We start from the raw sequence: 17,823 nt of genomic DNA on the forward strand, positions 1-17,823 counted from the left end.
ACGTTCTACAGTATCTCCGTCTACTTAAAAGTTGCCAGCTATTGCGCTTGATTGTCCCCTGAGATGCTCAAGGAAGGGGCTCCCCCCGGATATCCGTGATCCTCGAGGCAACGGCACACATCCATGTGAACATAATCATCAAGGACTGTCCTAGCCACCAGGAGACCCATGGTGATAGGAACATTCAGTATTATCAACTTTGTCTGGGTTGCTGCTATTGGGGCAGTCTCATACCAGAACAGTCATCACAGTATCCCTGCTGGCAACGCCTTTGCCGCGCTAGTGTTCTTCTTTAACGCCGTCTTCGCCTTTGGTATTACGCCACTCCAAGCGCTCTATCCAGTCGAGGTACTCTCTTTTGAAATACGAGCCAAAGGCATGGCATTCTCGCAGGTTGCGCCCCAAGCGGCTATGTTGATCAACCAATTGGCGTATCCTGTTGCTTTGAAAAATATCGGTTGGAGGCTGTATATTGTCGTCGCGTGCTGGTGCCCTATCCGGGCATTTGTTGTCTGGCTCTTTATCCCAGAGACCAAGAACCGCACTCTTGAAGAAATCGACGACATTTTTAATGCGCCAAATCCGAGGAACACGTCGCTTATGAAGAAGAAACTTGCTGTTGATGGACAGGGAAACATCCTTGAGCTTGAGAAGATCTAACTACGAGAACGTCACCTGTCTGGCTTTCTCTTGTGAAGTCTCAGATGGTGATCAATACATCGCTCATCGATCGAGTCGGAAGGGTATTAAATCTAGTTTGCACATTACCATCACACAATAGTGTCGCGATTTTCCAATGGTTTGCTTTCGATTCAACGTTCAATCCGTTCCTTGATTATGATACTATTTTAACATTCGAACATTCATAAGATTCCTCTTCCATAGCGACCTTTTTAAATTATTATAAAAATAAAACAGGAACATATACAATTTCGTCTCAAAGTTTAGGTCTGCAAATACACCAACACTAAGTTCCTACAGCTTCCTTTCCCAATTCTCTCCAATACCAAAGCAAGACGCCTATCCGACTTCTAGGACGTAGAAAGAACTACCGTACTCATGAGTCCTCCACAATAGAGCTGACTGGGCCCATACATCTCCTCGGCAGCTTCGCCCGCCTCTCGCATAGCATGCTGCTTTTCAACCCCCGACGCATCTCGCGCCCATCGCAAAGCAGCCTTTGCCTTTTCCAAGCGGCTCTCCATCTCCAGAACCTTCTTTTCAGTGTCCAACATCTCGGGTGACGAGTTCTCTTCCCTCAGCTTACTCGATCCAGTGTTCGAAATGCTGCTTGCACCACTCGGTAACAGTCCATTCGAGTGCCGGATAAGCTCTTCTGGCGTAGCAAAGTGGTAGAGCGCTTTGATGAATGTAGCCGGTGGATGGTTGACGCAAGACGTGTAGCAACCGCGTGCAGTGTGCGGATGATGATGATATCGTTTGCAGTGGCCTTCGCGCGAGCTGTTGATGAGATAATCCTCGGACGCATAAGTAAAGACGTGCTTTACTTTGTCGGACGTCCTGGCAATCCACTTCGCATCCACTTTACTACCCAAGCCACTCATCAGATCCGCGATGAACCTCAGCGTCGACATGTCCATCGAGATCTCCGCCAGATGCGTGATAACGCCTTGTCCAAAATCCTCAGTGCTGAGCTTGGTCAGCTGCATAGCTGCCATCGATGCCCGCGAACGACCGGCGACACGCTGAGTATCGCTCACCGCACCATTAACCTGATTGAGTCGCTTTTGCTCCACGAACAGGAAATGAAGTCGATCAATAACCATATCGACAACCCAATCCACCTCGAGTATCTGCGCAAAAAACAGCAGATCAAGCAGGCTTTCTACTGTCCAATCGATCTTCTCCGCTTTCACAGCGCCAAATCGATCATACACCCCCGGCGTAGCCACCTGCGCTTTCCACAAGTAGTGCTCGGGCAGTCGCGTTGCGCATACGGGAGCGATGAGTTGGATGAATGCGTTTACTGTGTGTGCGGTAAACTTCTTGGGGACATCGATGATGGTGAAGTGTGTGTTTCGCTGCAGGTTGCGGGCGTAGAAGGGTGAGTTGGCAATCAAGATCTTGATGTCGACGCATTGCGGATTGTCTTTCGCAAGGCAGTCCTCGTTGGGGTTGAGGAAGTGGAAGCGCACGAATGAGGTGGTGCGGTTTCGGATGTGGAATTTGGCGCGGGTGGTGGGCGTTATGTAGGTGTCTGAGATAGACGCGGGATCATAGAATCCGGGCATAGAGCGTATAGAGGGTATGGGGAGGAGAGCTTTGCTCTGAGGGGAAGGGTTGGGGGGTAGGCTGAGTAGGATTAGAATGCAACGCTTCTTCACCTACAATTTTTGTGTCCATATCAACGTCCTCGTCAGACTCTCGTTCTGTATCGATGTCTGGGACTGGGTATGTGAGTACGCGGGCGTAGTCTTCGTTTTCGCCTAGAAAGATCTTGCGGGCGACGCCGCAGCGTTTGCTCAGCGTCTTCCATGACAACGGCTTCAACTGCTCGCGGAACTTCTCGTTAAACTCGGCAGTCACTTCATTCCAGTCTTTCGGGGCTGTGGCTCCAGGAATGAGGTTGTCGCGATAGTGGATGATGAAGCGGTCTTGTTCAGATACGGACTGAGGACGTGAGAGCCATGGACGCGTAGAGAGCAGTTGAGAGATAGTCGGCTCGGGGGTGATGGAAGCGGGTCGTTGACGGGGTGCTTTTGTTGCAATAACACGTTTACCTTTGGTGTTATTTGGAGACGACATCTTGGCTCTTTTGATGTTATTCTAGTTAGTGTTATTAGTCCAGATCTCAAAGTCTTCTGGCAGAGATCTGAAGGCGGCTTTATGTTTTGATGCCGCCGTACGACGACAAGCTTATGGCTTACTATTCAATGTTCAAGGGTGCGACTTTGAACTGCTGACTTTTGCCCTGGGTGGCTCTATTGAGACTTGGGGTAATGTTTGTGGTAGGAGATTTCTGATAGAGGGGTGATAGGTGTTTTCATCCCAGTTCGAAATCAAAGTGACTGCGTAAAACACCGGGATCACGTGTAATTCAAATACACAGTGACTATGAGGTCGTGAAAGTGAAATGAAAATGGTTAGCTTTCATCGTGAATAGCAGTAAGGTGTGCTTTTAATCTGGTTGCCTTAGCCCACATGGGAAAGGGAAATGAAAGCGATGACTACCATGTAAACAAGCGGTCAGATTCGCACCAAACGCAAGCCCTTGATGATTGGTTGACTCATAAACCGAGTGAAGGAGACATATATTCTGATACTCCTAGCGGTAAAACGAGTGTTTGAATATTTGATCATTTCATATCAAAAGCTCGTATCGACTATGTCACAGCACCCGCTTATCGTCGGAATCACAGCCCGAATGTGTAATTAGTAGACCAAAAACAAGAGGGAACAATATATAGCATATCAATAACAACCCTTTCATGCATTCGATCTTTTTGCAGCTGTTCCGAGACATCTCTATCACCCGGACGAGCATCCAGTCACTTCAGATAAGCCATCTCGAATGGAACACAACATATATACATTTCGAAGTTGAGAAGACCATCTATGATTCATTCCATAGAGCGCTCTTATAAGCGCATCAGTGGTATCTAAAAGCAGGCTAGGGTATCTAGAGTAAGACGAACGCGATAATTTGACCGGGACGCATCTACAACATGCTGAAAACCGTAGCACATACGGCTAGGGTAGCCATCGTTCCAACGCTGACACGGATTCCGCTTCCAGCATCCTCCGCTGCACCTTCTCCCTTCTGTCCCTCCTTAAATCCATCTCCCATGTAAAGTGCTCCCAGCTCCGTGAGACCGCCATCATCATCAAACAATGCTACTCCATCGCCGGTCCATTCATTCGCGTCGTCAGGCCTGAACGCGCCAAACCATGCATATCTCGCGACGTTCTCCTCGCCATCAAGGTAGGGTAGTGTCTGATTCATCATGTCCACGGTGTTGTCTGCATTCTGCTGGGGCAGCGCCATCTCCGTAATCCAGAGCTTGAGCGGTACGCTTCGTGATGTGTTTGTGTTGTAGAACTCGTCTAGGGTGCCTAGCCAGCCCGCAAGGCCATCAAAAGCACCGTACCAATGTACAGCTACAAAGTCCGCTGGGCAACCGTTTTTAGAGTCAATATCGTAGCAGGACTCGTTGAATCGACGTAACCAGTCAAGACCGTTTGGACTACCAGTTGTGCTAGGGTGGCTGATCAACCATTTTCTTCCTCCGCTGTCGCCCTTGCGAAAGGGAACGACGTAATCGATATAAGCTTTCGCGGCATCTTTGGGGCTTATGCTGCTTCCCCCACTGCCTTCTGAGCCGTCCGGTTCGTTGAAGGATAGCAGATGTTTGCTACTCTCTGGCAAGCCTCGTATTACACGCTCAGTTTGTTCATCCTTGGTGGCGTCAATGCCATGAATCATAGGCACGAACTCAAGTCGGTCGGCTGGGATAAGATCACTATTTGGGTAGGGTGACCAGTTGTAGTACCATGATAGTTGCGAGGTTTCGGAGGTGAGAAGTCGATTATCAGACTTGTGCGTGTCGCCAATGAATGCAAAACCACGTTTTGACTGTTGTGCAAGCGCTGTTGTGGCGAGTATCGAAAGGACAGTGGTGGTGAGTCTCATTTGTTGTTTGTGTTGTCTGGAAGCGTGTAGGCGAGTCATGTTGGTACTTGTGGAATCACAGATTGGATATCCACGAAAGCTTTTTTAATATTTCAAAGAAGAGAGGTATTTGGAGAAAGAAAATGGATAACGGATCCCAGCGTATACCTTGGCTCTTATCTTTACATACATGTTGCGGCAAGGTACATGCCCATGCTGGGCTCGTGCTGGGCTTGCGTCATTGGTCACGGGAAAGTTGGTCAGCCTGGCTGGAGCAAGGCGACGCAAGATATGACGAACGACAAGCGGCGTAGGATCAGCAACTACGTACGTCAATGGAGCAATTCGGACCAACTGGGGCCGTAAAACAGCCATCGAGCGGTTGGAATGCACCGATGTTTATCCTTAAGTTGCCAAAAGCGATGTGACACGCTAGGCCCAAAGCAGGATAGTGTATATCCATTCAGCTGTTTGGAAGTTAACACAAAGAGGTATAGACCAAAGTTTCCATAGAAAGGTAGCTTCTAGTTTACTTAGAAAGCTATGCTGACTATGGTGTTTCGTGCATTCATTACAAGTATCATAGCATTATACGTCAGTCTCCATGTGGTATGAAGAGTACACTAGACATGGCGGTCGCAGAATCTCGGATCGGAGGGTGTCACGACGGAGAAGCACAAGAGTGGCGACGGAATTGGCATAGGCGCATACGGTATCGATGTTTGTGTGAACCAGGCCTTGGCCCTATTTATTTCATGGACCAGACACCGTAGAAATCGAAGTGCCATATCATGCATACATGATGAGTGTGAAAGACCCTAAAGATTCATCGCTCATTTGACTCCAAACCGTGCCCATGCCTTGACCGTTTTCTTCGCCGCAACATCACCACCCTTATTTCCTCTATTCCTCAGAGGCGGTGATGGCCTTGCGGACAGCACGGCCACGCTGCCTGGAGTTCAAGCGGCGCTCGAGAGTCTGGGGACCCTTCTGGACGACCTCGGCACCTTCGGTGAGGATAAGCTCGATGTGGGAGGGGTTGGACATGTATGGGTTGATCTATTCATGTTAGGAAAGTTTACGCGATTCGTCTCGGTGTACATACACGACCGTGAGCACGGTAAGTGCGCCTTCGCTGCTTGGGAGCCTGGTTGACCTGGATGTGCTTGATGATCAGGTTGCTGGTGTCGAGGCCCTTGGTGTCGGCGTTGGCCTCAGCGTTCTTGAGGAGACCGATGAGGATCTCAGCGGACTTGACGGGCCAGCGGGCCTTGGAGACACCGAAAGCCTTGCCTGCTCAAGTCAGCGTGCGTTCCTGCAATCGCCAAAACAAACTCCATCCAATCTCCAAGTCCCCATCTCTTGCATACGTCCTCCCATCGCGCCAATGCGCCAATCGATTTCAGGGCCACTCACCCTGAGCAGTGCGTCCAGTGCTGCCAGCGTACCGCCTCATGGGAACGGCCTCCTTGTGCTCCAGGACATTTCCTAGGTAGGTAAGGGCGCGCTCGAGCTTCCAGCCGTTGACGGCCTGAGCGGTCTCGCGGGTGTTCTTGAAGGAAACGCGGAGGTAGCTGCCGCGGGCGCGGGCAGACTTTGCGCCGTCAATGGAGGTTGCTCCGTAGCGAACCTGCAAAAATTAATTCCATGTTCGAGTCGCAAAGGTCAATGATGCATCGTGACGGTGGTAGACGTACCATTTTGTCGATTTGTGCTGTGGGTGTTAGTGGAGGTTGACGACGTGGTGTCTGGGAAATTCATGTCAATTTTCGATGTGGGCAGAGCGGCTCGGCAGCACTGCACGGGCCATGTCACGTGTCTGGGTGTGCGCGGTTCTGCGCTAAGACTAATACTCGGATTTTTTTTGAGCTCGAACTTCAAGCTCCTGCAGCACCCATCGCTCTACCGCGACACCCAGTATCCACACCCACTTCAACGCGCAACATCGCTGCGCACCGAGTGGAATTACATATCACAAGTTAGTACCATGTACATTGCAACTTTGAATCTCAAAATTGACCATGCGCGACAGTCTTTTCATCTCCATAAGCTTCAACGAAAACTCCGAACCTAGTAGCAATGGCCTTCACTCCCAGGTATGCTTCCCACTACTCGAACCTCCATCGCGAGGTATAAAAGACTTGGGATACGGTCTTTTGAGCAGTACTGCACCAACTTGAAACTTTTCACTTCGGCCTGTCGCTCAATAGATTCAAGTCTAAAATGCTTCTGAGAAAAAAATTTACTAACATTGCTTCAGAGGTGGTCGCGGCGGTGGTCGTGGCGGTGGTGACCGTGGCGGTCGCGGTGGCTTTACTCCTAGAGGCGGACGTGGCGGAGGCCGCGGCGGTGGTGATCGTGGTGGCCGTGGCGGAGGCCGTGGTGGTGGTGGTGGCCGTGGTGCTCCACGAGGCCGCGGTGGTCCTCGCGGCGGTGGTCGTGGCGGCGCGCGTGGCGGAGCCAAGGTTATTGTCGAGCCGTGAGTAGAGCCCTCGTCCAGAGTATAACCCTCGCTAACTTTAGATTCAGCCATCGCCATGCAGGTGTCTTCGTCGCTCGTGGCAAGGAAGATCTTCTCGTCACCAAGAACCTGACCCCCGGAGAGTCCGTCTACGGAGAGAAGCGCATTAGTGTTGGCGCCAGCGCCGCAAAGGACGGCGAGACCGAGGCCAGCAGCACCGAATACCGTGTCTGGAACCCCTTCCGTTCCAAGTTGGCTGCTGGTATCTTGGGTGGTGTCGACAACATCTACATGGGCCCTGGCTCCAAGGTCCTCTACCTTGGTGCTGCTTCCGGCACATCAGTCTCCCACGTCGCCGATATCGTCGGTCCTGAAGGAACTGTCTTCGCCGTGGAATTCTCCCACCGCTCCGGCCGTGATCTGATCAACATGGCCACCCACCGCACCAATGTCATTCCCATCGTCGAGGACGCCAGGCACCCATCGAAATACAGGATGCTCTTGGGCATGGTCGACTGCATCTTCGCTGATGTTGCTCAGCCCGATCAAGCACGTATTGTTGGACTCAACGCCGGCATGTTCTTGAAGGTTGGTGGCGGTATCGTCATCTCCATCAAGGCCAACTGTATCGACTCCACGGCCGCTCCCGAGGCTGTGTTCGCACAGGAAGTCGCCAAGCTACGAGAGATGGGCATCAAGCCCAAGGAGCAGCTTACTCTTGAGCCTTTCGAGCGTGACCACGCTATGGTTGTGGGTGTCTACGAGCGTTCGCAATAAATGGAGCTAGGTGCGATGGGCTGACGGCGCTTTTCCTTATTTGAACGATGCATGCAATGTGGTCATATACCTGTACTTTCATGGAACTTGGTGTTTCTCAGGCGTCATGTGGGGAATCTTTTGTTTTGATAAAAGATCTATGGATGCGATTTGGACTGTTCGATTGAACTAGGCTCTAAAAAAATGCGCCGTGATGTTTATCTTGGTGCATCAAGAACATGAGCCTGAGTTGCAGCTTTGGCCTTTGCACAGTTGCTGTCATGATTCAGCAGCGTTGAAAAATGTATTGTTCTCAATTAGCTTTGATATTGGAATTTTTCCTCAAACAAAATAGGCTTCTTATCTCCGATAAATCCCAGTAGTCCCCACCACTTAGTATGTATTAGCCTTGCACTATTGGACAGCAGTAGGAAGGGCCGATTGTCGCGTTCAAAGTAGGAAACACTACAACTGCATATTGACTACATCCCAGCATTGACGATATTACCTATACACGACAAACGGATAATATCAGCAGTAGACACGGTGCTCACCATTCTACGATTGACTTTGTCCGGCAGCAGAAAGCAATAGAACGTTTCTTGTTAACAGTCCGTTGATTTACTAAAAGACATGATGTCAAAGCAGCGGCCTTTGAGATATATCTCGACGATTTCTTTGTGATTTGTGTAGTAAAGAGTCATGTTGATCACCAAGATATTAGCAGGCATCGAGATTTCCAATTGTCTAGCTTTGCGCTATGTTACTTGCTGGAACTCGATAGTAAGGTCTTCAATTTATTCTAAAACAAAATATGTAACCGAGAAAAAGTGGATATGGTGAGGAGGGCCATCTCACTCCAATTTTTGTCTCGTGGTAGCATGTATGCGACAAGAAAACGACAAGATTTCCGTATCCTGGAAAGATCGATGGATTTGTGAAAATAAGTGATACTGGAATGCAGAAAAAGCAGCGGAACGCTAATAGACGTTCTTGCCTCCGCATCGAGGTACAGCGATGATAAACAATGTGTTGAGGCGTGACGTCAGATCAACGTACTGGCAGAAACAGTGGAAACATCAAAACCTCAGTCAGTGATGCAGACAAGGTCTCTATCTAGACACAAAACCATCTCCATACTTCAAAATGGCGTCGTCTCAGGCACCGGTAGCACCCTTGTACAAGAACATTATCATTTCTGGTGGGGCTCGAGGCATTGGCCGAGCACTGACCAGGATGATGCTTGAGGCTGGTCACCACGCCTACGTCTTCGACATTGACGAGGAGGAACTCGACCATACATGCAAAGTCCACCTTCAGCAGTACTACGCGGACGGTAGACTAGGATACGCCATCTGCGACCTTCGGAACGTGAATGAAATCCGGGCCAAAGTCAAGGAAGCCGCCAGCTTCTTCAACGATCGTATCGATGTTCTCATCAACAACGGCGGCATCGCTAGTCCTCAGTGGAAAGACGGCAAGACGATGGAAGACCCCTCAACGATTGATGAGTGGCAGGCGTACATCGATACCAATCTCACTGCTCCATTTGCCATGAGTCAAGCATGTGTTCCTTACATGAAGGCACGAGCCTCAGATGTCGAAGAGGGGGCACACATGCAGAATGCAAACAACTCCAGCCCTGCAGGACCGTGTATCATACACATTGGCTCATTCCGCGCACACCAGTCGGATCCCAACCAGGAGGGATATGCATCAAGCAAGTCTGGTCTGATTGGACTGATGCACTCAATGGCAATCAGTCTGGGGCATCTAGGTATCAGGGTTAATCTCATCGCGCCCGGTCGCATCAAGGTGGCACATGAGAGCAAGGAGGGCGACGAGAAGGGGACAGATTGGGCCAGTCAGATCAGCGAAAAGGATATTTCAGATCACCCAACGAATAGAGCGGGTAGACCAAAGGACATTGCTGATGCCGCGCTGTATCTGATTGAGGCAGGCTTCGTGACTGGTCAGGACATCACAGTTGACGGGGGAGCGCTCAGGAAGAAGGCATGAGGATCGAGAAAAAGGACATGACTAGAGTATGGGTGAAGGATATGGATAATCAGTTAGTTCCGAATTACAATGAAAGATGATACCCAGATCATGAATATATCGCGGCATGGCGGGGTGGTAGTGATGACAGGGATCGGATCGCGGAACAGGACCGCTTGATCTTGCTCGCACGGACCCATGGCCAAAAAAGTGACGCAGAAGTTCTGCAATGACTTTGCGCACGCATTTTTGTGCCAGCTTCCATCACCTTCAAATTGGCTTCCAGACTAAGCGCTCTCGGTCGTGTTACGGCCGCCACGATCCATGTCCGCTTCTTGAAATCATACATTCGACCCCAGGCGGAATTTCGATTCCAGCCTCTCCTCCTACCGCCCTCTAAGTCACCCGAACCCGTCGATGCGAAAGGCAGACCACTTGCGGATAGTAGTAGCCTGAGGGAGAATTCAAAAAACATGTCCTGCAGCGTTGAAATCATCACTACGCCGACGGCCGACAGCCCAGGTACTGCGCTTGTGCTGCGCACGGCAACCAAACACTATGTCTTTGGCAGCATGGCAGAGGGCACGCAGCGTGCAATGGTGCAACAGGGAACGCGCTTGTTGAAGGCACAGGATTTCTTCCTCACTGGCAGGGCTGAATGGAAGAATATGGGCGGGCTCATTGGCATGATGCTCACATTGGCTGACGCGAGCACCAGCTCCTACACCACCTCCATGGAAACCTTCCGACTGGCCCAGGAGCGAGGCAGGAAGGCCGAAATACCGTCGAAACCGCATTTTGACGTATACGGTCCCCCCAACCTGAAGCACACACTGGGCACATGCCGGAGGTTCATCTTTCGGAAAGGCATACCCATTGTTGCTACCGAGTACACAAACCAGTCACCGGCTAAGGATGAGAATGGCGTCATAATTCCCACATGGCAAGACTCCAACATCAATGTCTGGGCCATGTCGGTCTCTCCAGCTGGTTCCCAACCAGATGCACAAGCAGAAGCCGAAATAGAGGAACGGCGACGACACTTTGACACGCATCTGAACACCTTTAAGGACTTCCAGGCCCCAGAAAACGAAACTCCAGAAGCTCGTGAGGTCAGATACGATAAGATACGGACCGCGACCATCAAGTTCATGTTTGATTCCAACTGGAGCTTCGACACTCTTGTCGAGCAACACATCTCGGAAGTGAAAATGCCAGCCGCTATGTTTGTTCGTACCCCGAAAACTCACAGCTATGAGCCTTACAATGGGCCGAAGCCAGGAGGGTCAGAACCTCTGCCCGATATCACAGTGTGGACACGGACACCTTGGCCTGGCGCCCAGATTCTGGCTCTCCCGCCAACTAAGCCTGTTTCAGAGTGCGTGTCGTACATTGTGCGAGCGCACCCTACCCGCGGACAATTCGATGTTGCGCGTGCGAAGGAGTTGGGCATCACCCCAGGGCCACAATTTGGCCAGCTTTCCAAAGGCATATCAGTCCAAAATGCTAATGGAGAGTGGGTCACACCGGAACAAGTCATGGGTGCGGATAGGCCTGGTCAAGGAATTGCTATTCTTGATGTTCCCTCGGTCGATTATGTTGACAGTCTTGTTCAACGAGAGGAGCTCAACTCGCCAGAAGTCATGAAGGGTATCGGAGCTATCGTCTGGATGCTTGGCCCGGGCGTGGCAGGCCACCCAACTCTAACAGAGTTCATGAAGAAATTGAGTGACGTGGAACATGTCATATCGTCTATAGATACTGCGCCTAATCGTATGACTAATGACTCGGTTGCCATTCAAGCTACGCGTCTTGGACAAGTAGATCCTGCTAGATACTCCACACCCGTGTTTGACAATACTAGCGTCCCTCAGAAGAGTATCTACAGAGCCGGCCAGTCTGCATCATCTGAGCTGCCAAAGGGTGTTATTGCTGCTGACCGAGGGTTGACCTTTGCACTTATGCCAAGATTTACCATGAAAAAAGACTCGATCTCGAGGCCTTTTGACGATGAAGCGGCAAGACGAGACACGGCGCCCGAGGTACTTGAGTTGGCCCAGGAAGCTCAGAAAGTAGTGCAATCCAATCGCGAGGACATGAACAAATGGAGACAGCTCCTGGCGCGTCCAGATACAGAAGTTATTACGCTTGGTACGGGCTCGGCCCTACCATCAAAGTACCGCAATGTTTCTGCGACTTTGGTTCGGGTACCCGGCATTGGCAACTACTTGTTTGACTGCGGCGAGAACACGCTCGGACAGCTTGCGAGAGTTTTTCCCCATGAGGAACTCATCGATGTTCTCAAGAATCTGAGAGTGATCTGGATCAGCCACTTGCACGCTGACCATCATCTGGGGACAGCTGCCGTGATCCGGGCCTGGTACCAAGTAGTGCACAACAGTGTGCCAAACCTGCAACCACTCGGCACTACTGTGGGCGGCATTGACATCAGCGCTTATGGTCTATCCGTCATATCACACAATGGTATGCTTCAATGGCTGCATGAGTATTCTGCGATCGAAGATTTCGGATACAGTCGCATCTTGCCATTGCAAATCACTGCCAATGAACAGGGCAGCTCTTCTCGACTCTCGATCATGAACTCGTTCGGCAAGGAGAAACCAAAAAACCCAGAAGTGCACAGATCATTGTATGAGAAGTTCTTTGGTTTCGAGGATATTCAGACTGCGAACGTAGCGCATTGCCATGGCTCCATGGCCGTCTCAATCACCTTTCCTCGCTCACCCTCGGACCCCAAAGCTGTCGAGCCGCTCAAAGTCAGCTACTCAGGCGACTGCAGACCAAGCTTCCACTTTTCAAAGATTGGCACAAACACAACTGTACTCATCCACGAAGCAACATTTGACGATGCGCTCTTGGGCGATGCCAAAGCAAAGAAGCATTCGACCACTTCCGAAGCCCTGGGCATCGGCGCAAAAATGAACGCCAAAGCAGTCGTCCTCACCCACTTCAGCCAGCGCTACCAAAAGATTCCCGTCCTACAAACCGTCACAGACGGCGAGCAAGAAGATCCCCTCCTCGAACCGTCAAAAACCACCGAAGACCCTGCCGAAAACGACGACGAAGTCGATCCCACCCTCGACAACGCAGATAACATGGACATCCATCCCACTATCGCCCCACCCTCGCGCGACACCGCAAAACCTATCCCCACCCTCCAGTGCCAGTCCTCGTCGCTCGCCAAAATGGAGCAAGTAGTCAAGATCCGCAACAACGACCTCAAAGTCGCCATTGCGTTCGACTACATGCGCGTGCGCATCGGCGATATCTGCGAGTTACAGTATTTCACTGATGCATTGAATACGCTGTTGCTTAAGGAGGCGGAGGCGGAGGGTGAGACTGTGGATGGGGAGGCGAGTGAGGGGAAGGGTAGTGGGAAGAGGGCGAGTGAGAGTGATGGTGAGGGGCAAAAGAGGAATAAGAAGAAGGTTAAGACGAAGCAGGCGCAGAAAGGGAAGAAGGAGAAGAGTGTGAGGAACAATTAGGGGAGGGTGTTGCAAGAGTCCCTTGTGGTGATAGAGGATAGAATTTTGCGACGTAATGATCGAATGACAACTCTTCTCTCTCGTCCAAATGAGATTTGTACCTCTAGTGACTCATGTCTTCTTTCCTTTCTAACGCTCATCGTGCCATCTCCCTCATCCTCTTCTTCGCCCTCAAGCAAAGACAACCCCTCTAACTAGCACGACACGAAATCCCCTTCTTATATCTCTCCCCATCCTCTCCCTACCCAGCAAAAGCCACGTAACCCCTCCTTTCAACCCGCTCATCCTCGATCTCCTCGATACCCCCCCAAAATCACACACGTCAACACTCTTCTCTTCCTTGTATATCGTACCATGCCAAGTAAATTCACCGCCATGCTGAACCCGCAAAAAAAAACGGGGAGGGGAGGCGAACACAATAAGGTTGCTGATTGTAACTTTGGGCAGGGTTTACCCCCCTTCTGCGATTTGCGAAGCGGAGCAATAGTTAGCCCGACGGAGACGGAATACCCGGTAAGTTTTGATGAGGCTTGGCGGATAAGTAGTAGTGGCGGGTGTAGGGCTAGTTTTACACTTGTATGGTTACCTTATGTAAGTAGCCCTTGTGTTCAATAGGATCTGGGTGGTTTGCGTGTTAGGGGGAAGGCGGGTTGTGTGTTCCTGGGGGCATCCATGATACCCATTCTTCTAGGAGCTTCGGATCTAAAACAAGTTTTTTGTTTGTTTGTAGTTATATATAAAAGAAAAAAACTGGGTATCAAGCACATAATCAGATGTATGCAGTTTAACTCAAAGTTCACACAAGGGCCGCGCAGAAAGCGTCCTCAAATCCACCGTCATACGGAAGCTCTTGAGGAACTCCCTCATTGCACTGGGTAGCTTGGGGCGCTCCCACGCCTTCATCACCGAGATGATGTAGGCTTCGTCGGCATCGCGGTTGCGGTTCATGTAGAAGAGTGTGTTGCCGAGGGGAAACCACATGGCGCTTAGTCCTGTGACGCCGAACTTTTCTTGCATGAAGTAATCGACTGAGCGGGTGATCATGCGGGCAAAGGGACGCGGATGCGGGCGGTCCGGGTGCGAGAGGGAGTAGTCAGTTGCTGGGTCTATGCCTGAGGCGATGTCGAGCGAGGAGTAGAGGAAAAGGCAGATGAGCCAGTAGCGGACGGTGAGGCAGGCGATGTCAATGTTTGGGAAGGAGAGTATGGTATATAGATCTACAAAGGTAGGGGTGTAGATGGAGTCTGGGTCCGCGGATTTCCAGTTTTCGAGTTGGAAATGCATGGTCCAGCATTTAGAGAGGGTGTGGAGTTTGAGTTTTTCTTTTTCGATGGTGTCTAGGGAGGTGAATTGGAGTTTGTCGACTGACCAGAGGAGCTCTGGTATGCCGCACATGATGTCCATGAGGGCATCTTCGTATGATTTTGTTCTTCCTTTCCAAGGTAGCGTTTTCCAGTCCTGTGCATCGAAGATGGTCGGCTTCCGGGCGCGTATTGCGGGTCCCAGGAGTCGGTATCTGGAAGTGGTAAAGAACATGTGGGCTGCATCATCGACAGCAAACGCCTCAGGTCCCCGGCTGATGATCATAGCTAGTTCACCTTCCGCATGGCTGAGCCAGCTCTTAGCTTGATTAGACGAGTCAGGCTCAGCGCCATATAGCATGTCAAAAAGGCCCATGATGCGAGGCACAATGAGCAGTGATTTGCTGCTTGCTCTAGCAGGATTCCGCAACGCCATTGCCGTTTCCTTGAGTGCCTTGCCGTATAGCGTCCTTCCATGCCTGGTAAGGCTTTCGTTCCCTGTGGTAATCCCCAGTTGCGTCATGCCGACGGCCAGGGTAGCCATCTGCAGTGCCTCATCACGTGTACTAAGCAAAGGTAGCAAATTAAACAGTTCCCTTGCGTCGACATTGGTGTTACGTATTTTGCCTGCAGGACTGTACATTTCCAGAAATGCAGCAACGGTCCTCTCGCTGTAGGCCATTTTGGTAAGGCCCTGGGGGAGCATCAAGTTCACAGGGGTGGGACGTGCGTCGCATCGTTGTACAGCAAAGGTGGACTTTGAATGATGCACCACCTGGTGGTCATGCAGATCTGGCTGGGTTGGCGATGTCTTGACGGTCGCACATCTGTCTGTTTTGAGTGCGGCAACCCGACTTAGCGCGCCTTGTTGGTAGATGAAGATGCGATCAGAGTCATAACCTCCACATTTTATCCCACGTCCCTTACACTGGCCGCATTCAGGCTGAACTAGGTCGCACTAGAGGAGTGAACATCAGCCGCAGGGCCCTGACTACTACTCTCTCTCGAGAACTGGGCTTTCAACTTACACCTTTTTTCCTCTTCCTACAATCAACACATCCCTTGGAGCGCCCTGGAACCCCGACCATGGCGATCTGAGTGTGGAGAAAGAAGAGGCGCGTGTACGCCGACTACCTACTTAGTCAACAAACAGGTTAACGCGCAAGGCCAGCGCAGAATGTTCCCTTTGCAGAATCGGATGGCATGCTTCCTTTAATCGCCAGCAAGGGTACATTGGTTGAATTAGGTTGACAGCAAAGCAGCTTACCCATTGGTGTGAACATGTCTATGACGATGATGAGAATCCGCGAGGCCCGAATAAGGTACCTTAGTCATAAGACGACCCGCTTTATCAGCTTTCCCGTCCAATCACGCAAATTCACTCTTATCTTCTTCTGGTCCAATATGCGCAACCAATCAACGTCCTCAAAGCGGAACGCCAAGATCTCCGTCCCACCGTTGTAGTGACCCGTTACCCTGCAGCCCGCCTGTGGGGCGCGTAAATATATACTCCGACGATCGCTGTAAAAGACCTCTGATCGGGCTCCAGTGCTGTCGCAGAATCTACTCTTTGCGGTTGTAATGAGCCCACCGCTTCTAAGGCAGTGCACAAAGCATTATACTTACATGCTGCGGCCACTGGACCCTTGGCGCTCTTCCTTGAGTGTTACGTGCACAATCGTCTCGAAAAGGGGGTATCATTACGTTGATCTCGAAACAGTTGTGTAGGATATAACATATAGTGGGCCATCGCACGAGAAAGGAAAATTAGAAATTTAGATATCAAGCAACTCCCTTGCTACTACAATAAGACCTTCTTCTTCACCATCTTCATCACTTTCTTCCCTCTGTTGTTTGTGCAAATATATCAACATGGTCGCTAAACAACCTTCCTCGAGCACTTTTGCTCGCAAAATCGTGAATCCACTCGGTTTCACAAAGACGTACAACTTCTGGTTGTACTTTGTATTCGGGGGTGCGCTCCTTGGTTGTAAGTTACTCGTTCCCCTTCTCCCATCACCTAAGCTGGCCTTGAGTTTCAAAATTTCCAACACATGTGCCACAGTTTCGCTAGCACGCCTACAATACCTTGCCTTCTCGAGCAAGTTTTGTCCCGCCGACGGGCCGAGTTCGACGGGAAATAGCGCCGCGCCAGGAGAATGCTACTACTACCTCAACTTCAACAGGTTTAAAGTGGGTATCCTGTTGCATCTTGGCGGCATCCTGCCCGCAGGCATAATTGCCGTGCTGCAATTCACGCCATTTATCCGACACCGCTGGCTCATTCTTCATCGAATTGGCGGATACGCTTCTTTGCTGCTGTACCTGATCAGTCTCGTCGGTGCCCTGATGATTATCCGACATGCATTTGGCGGTGGTCTCGATGTCCAGAGCTCGCTCGGTGCGCTGGGTGTCACCACCCTGGGCTGCTTTATTATCAGCTATATCAATGTCAAGAAGCTGCAAATTGAGCAGCATCGCGCCTGGATGCTTCGAGGTTGGTTCTATGCTGGCTGTATCATCACGACTCGCATCATCATGATTATCTCGGCACAGATTATCAAGAACAGCGGGTACTACACTGTGTGGCCTTGCGCGAAGATTTCGGCTACCATCGAAGACGGCATAGATCTCGTTGCTTCGTATCCCGCATGCTCTGCCTTTGTCGACGGCTCAAACCTAGACGCTGTGTCTGCCGTAGCAGCAACTATTGGATCCGGAGACAGGGCGAATACTGGTGCTGCGCTGAACATTGCATTCGGTATGGCAGTCTGGCTCGCATTTGCACTACATGCTCTCGGCGTCGAAATCTATCTACACCTTACACCGCGTGAGGCCCAGCGCCTACGCCAAGTCAGTTACCAGAAGCAACTCGAAGCCGGTATGCGCAACCCTGGTTCCGCAGGCCTCACATCAGACCGCCTGGGTGATGCGGAAAGGTGGTCTCCCGATGCATCAAGAAAAGATAGTACGAGTCCATTGACACCCGGGACTCCAGAGCCTAATCCTAGGGTAGAGCGCAAATGAGAAGAAGAAACTATACTGAGTGGGGCGGATTTGTGAAATGACACTAAAGGTATAGAATGCTTGGAACAATTCCTTTTTCTTTATGTTGCAGATTCATTAATCGCTGTTTTTAGAAACTTAGAGATTGAACTTAGCCAGTCTAGA

General features: G+C 50.7%; 8 protein-coding genes across 8 annotated transcripts; 4 read left to right on the plus strand and 4 right to left on the minus strand.

Annotated features, from left to right (window-relative positions):
• Nucleotides 1-168: 168 nt before the first annotated feature.
• COCSADRAFT_185658 (uncharacterized protein) lies at nt 169-788 on the plus strand (the record flags this gene model as incomplete). Its single annotated transcript, XM_007707512.1, has 1 exon — nt 169-788. One exon carries the CDS (start codon nt 169-171, stop codon nt 658-660), a length of 492 nt encoding a protein of 163 aa, XP_007705702.1. The 3' UTR covers nt 661-788.
• A 20-nt stretch (nt 789-808) lies between these two features.
• COCSADRAFT_348881 (uncharacterized protein) lies at nt 809-2,766 on the minus strand (the record flags this gene model as incomplete). The annotated part of the gene is made up of 2 exons (XM_007707513.1): nt 809-2,288; nt 2,350-2,766. The coding sequence occupies 2 exons, from the start codon at nt 2,764-2,766 to the stop codon at nt 1,032-1,034; spliced, it is 1,674 nt and encodes a 557-aa protein (XP_007705703.1). The 3' UTR covers nt 809-1,031.
• An 801-nt stretch (nt 2,767-3,567) lies between these two features.
• Nucleotides 3,568-4,783, minus strand: COCSADRAFT_41732 (glycoside hydrolase family 128 protein). The gene has a single exon (XM_007707374.1). The coding sequence runs from the start codon at nt 4,688-4,690 to the stop codon at nt 3,680-3,682; it is 1,011 nt and encodes a 336-aa protein (XP_007705564.1). The 5' UTR covers nt 4,691-4,783; the 3' UTR covers nt 3,568-3,679.
• A 536-nt stretch (nt 4,784-5,319) lies between these two features.
• COCSADRAFT_41733 (uncharacterized protein) lies at nt 5,320-6,376 on the minus strand. Its single transcript, XM_007707375.1, has 4 exons — nt 6,328-6,376; nt 6,047-6,260; nt 5,736-5,923; nt 5,320-5,689 (listed from the first exon to the last, which is right to left on the minus strand). Exons 1-4 carry the CDS (start codon nt 6,328-6,330, stop codon nt 5,534-5,536), a joined length of 561 nt encoding a protein of 186 aa, XP_007705565.1. The 5' UTR covers nt 6,331-6,376; the 3' UTR covers nt 5,320-5,533.
• A 140-nt stretch (nt 6,377-6,516) lies between these two features.
• On the plus strand, nt 6,517-8,235 carry COCSADRAFT_41734 (uncharacterized protein). The gene is made up of 4 exons (XM_007707376.1): nt 6,517-6,608; nt 6,663-6,726; nt 6,891-7,109; nt 7,160-8,235. The coding sequence occupies exons 2-4, from the start codon at nt 6,710-6,712 to the stop codon at nt 7,866-7,868; spliced, it is 945 nt and encodes a 314-aa protein (XP_007705566.1). The 5' UTR covers nt 6,517-6,608; nt 6,663-6,709; the 3' UTR covers nt 7,869-8,235.
• A 758-nt stretch (nt 8,236-8,993) lies between these two features.
• Nucleotides 8,994-13,549, plus strand: COCSADRAFT_176435 (uncharacterized protein; the record flags this gene model as incomplete). Its single annotated transcript, XM_007707514.1, has 4 exons — nt 8,994-9,819; nt 9,892; nt 10,297-13,294; nt 13,445-13,549. 4 exons carry the CDS (start codon nt 8,994-8,996, stop codon nt 13,547-13,549), a joined length of 3,930 nt encoding a protein of 1,309 aa, XP_007705704.1.
• Nucleotides 13,550-14,051: 502 nt separating this feature from the next.
• Nucleotides 14,052-15,896, minus strand: COCSADRAFT_129177 (uncharacterized protein). Its single transcript, XM_007707515.1, has 2 exons — nt 15,681-15,896; nt 14,052-15,610 (listed from the first exon to the last, which is right to left on the minus strand). The coding sequence occupies exons 1-2, from the start codon at nt 15,738-15,740 to the stop codon at nt 14,141-14,143; spliced, it is 1,530 nt and encodes a 509-aa protein (XP_007705705.1). The 5' UTR covers nt 15,741-15,896; the 3' UTR covers nt 14,052-14,140.
• Nucleotides 15,897-16,524: 628 nt separating this feature from the next.
• Nucleotides 16,525-17,737, plus strand: COCSADRAFT_154217 (uncharacterized protein; the record flags this gene model as incomplete). Its single annotated transcript, XM_007707516.1, has 2 exons — nt 16,525-16,642; nt 16,718-17,737. 2 exons carry the CDS (start codon nt 16,525-16,527, stop codon nt 17,677-17,679), a joined length of 1,080 nt encoding a protein of 359 aa, XP_007705706.1. The 3' UTR covers nt 17,680-17,737.
• Nucleotides 17,738-17,823: the final 86 nt, after the last annotated feature.

Source organism: Bipolaris sorokiniana (assembly GCF_000338995.1).
Source record: "Bipolaris sorokiniana ND90Pr unplaced genomic scaffold COCSAscaffold_19, whole genome shotgun sequence".
Classification (NCBI taxonomy): Eukaryota; Fungi; Ascomycota; class Dothideomycetes; order Pleosporales; family Pleosporaceae; genus Bipolaris; species Bipolaris sorokiniana.

Bases quoted from the DNA above. Each gene is read 5' to 3' on its own strand.
- COCSADRAFT_41734 (XM_007707376.1), top strand. The intron at 7,110-7,159 runs GTGAGTAGAGCC...CTTTAGATTCAG, and splicing joins GCCAAGGTTATTGTCGAGCC to CCATCGCCATGCAGGTGTCT.
- COCSADRAFT_129177 (XM_007707515.1), bottom strand. From the start codon at position 15,740: ATGGTCGGGGTTCCAGGGCGCTCCAAGGGATGTGTTGATTGTAGGAAG. The intron at 15,611-15,680 runs GTAAGTTGAAAG...TCACTCCTCTAG, and splicing joins GTAGGAAGAGGAAAAAAGGT to TGCGACCTAGTTCAGCCTGA.
- COCSADRAFT_41732 (XM_007707374.1), bottom strand. From the start codon at position 4,690: ATGACTCGCCTACACGCTTCCAGACAACACAAACAACAAATGAGACTC.
- COCSADRAFT_41733 (XM_007707375.1), bottom strand. The intron at 5,924-6,046 runs GTGAGTGGCCCT...TGACTTGAGCAG, and splicing joins CACTGGACGCACTGCTCAGG to GCAAGGCTTTCGGTGTCTCC. The intron at 5,690-5,735 runs GTATGTACACCG...TAACATGAATAG, and splicing joins CTTACCGTGCTCACGGTCGT to ATCAACCCATACATGTCCAA.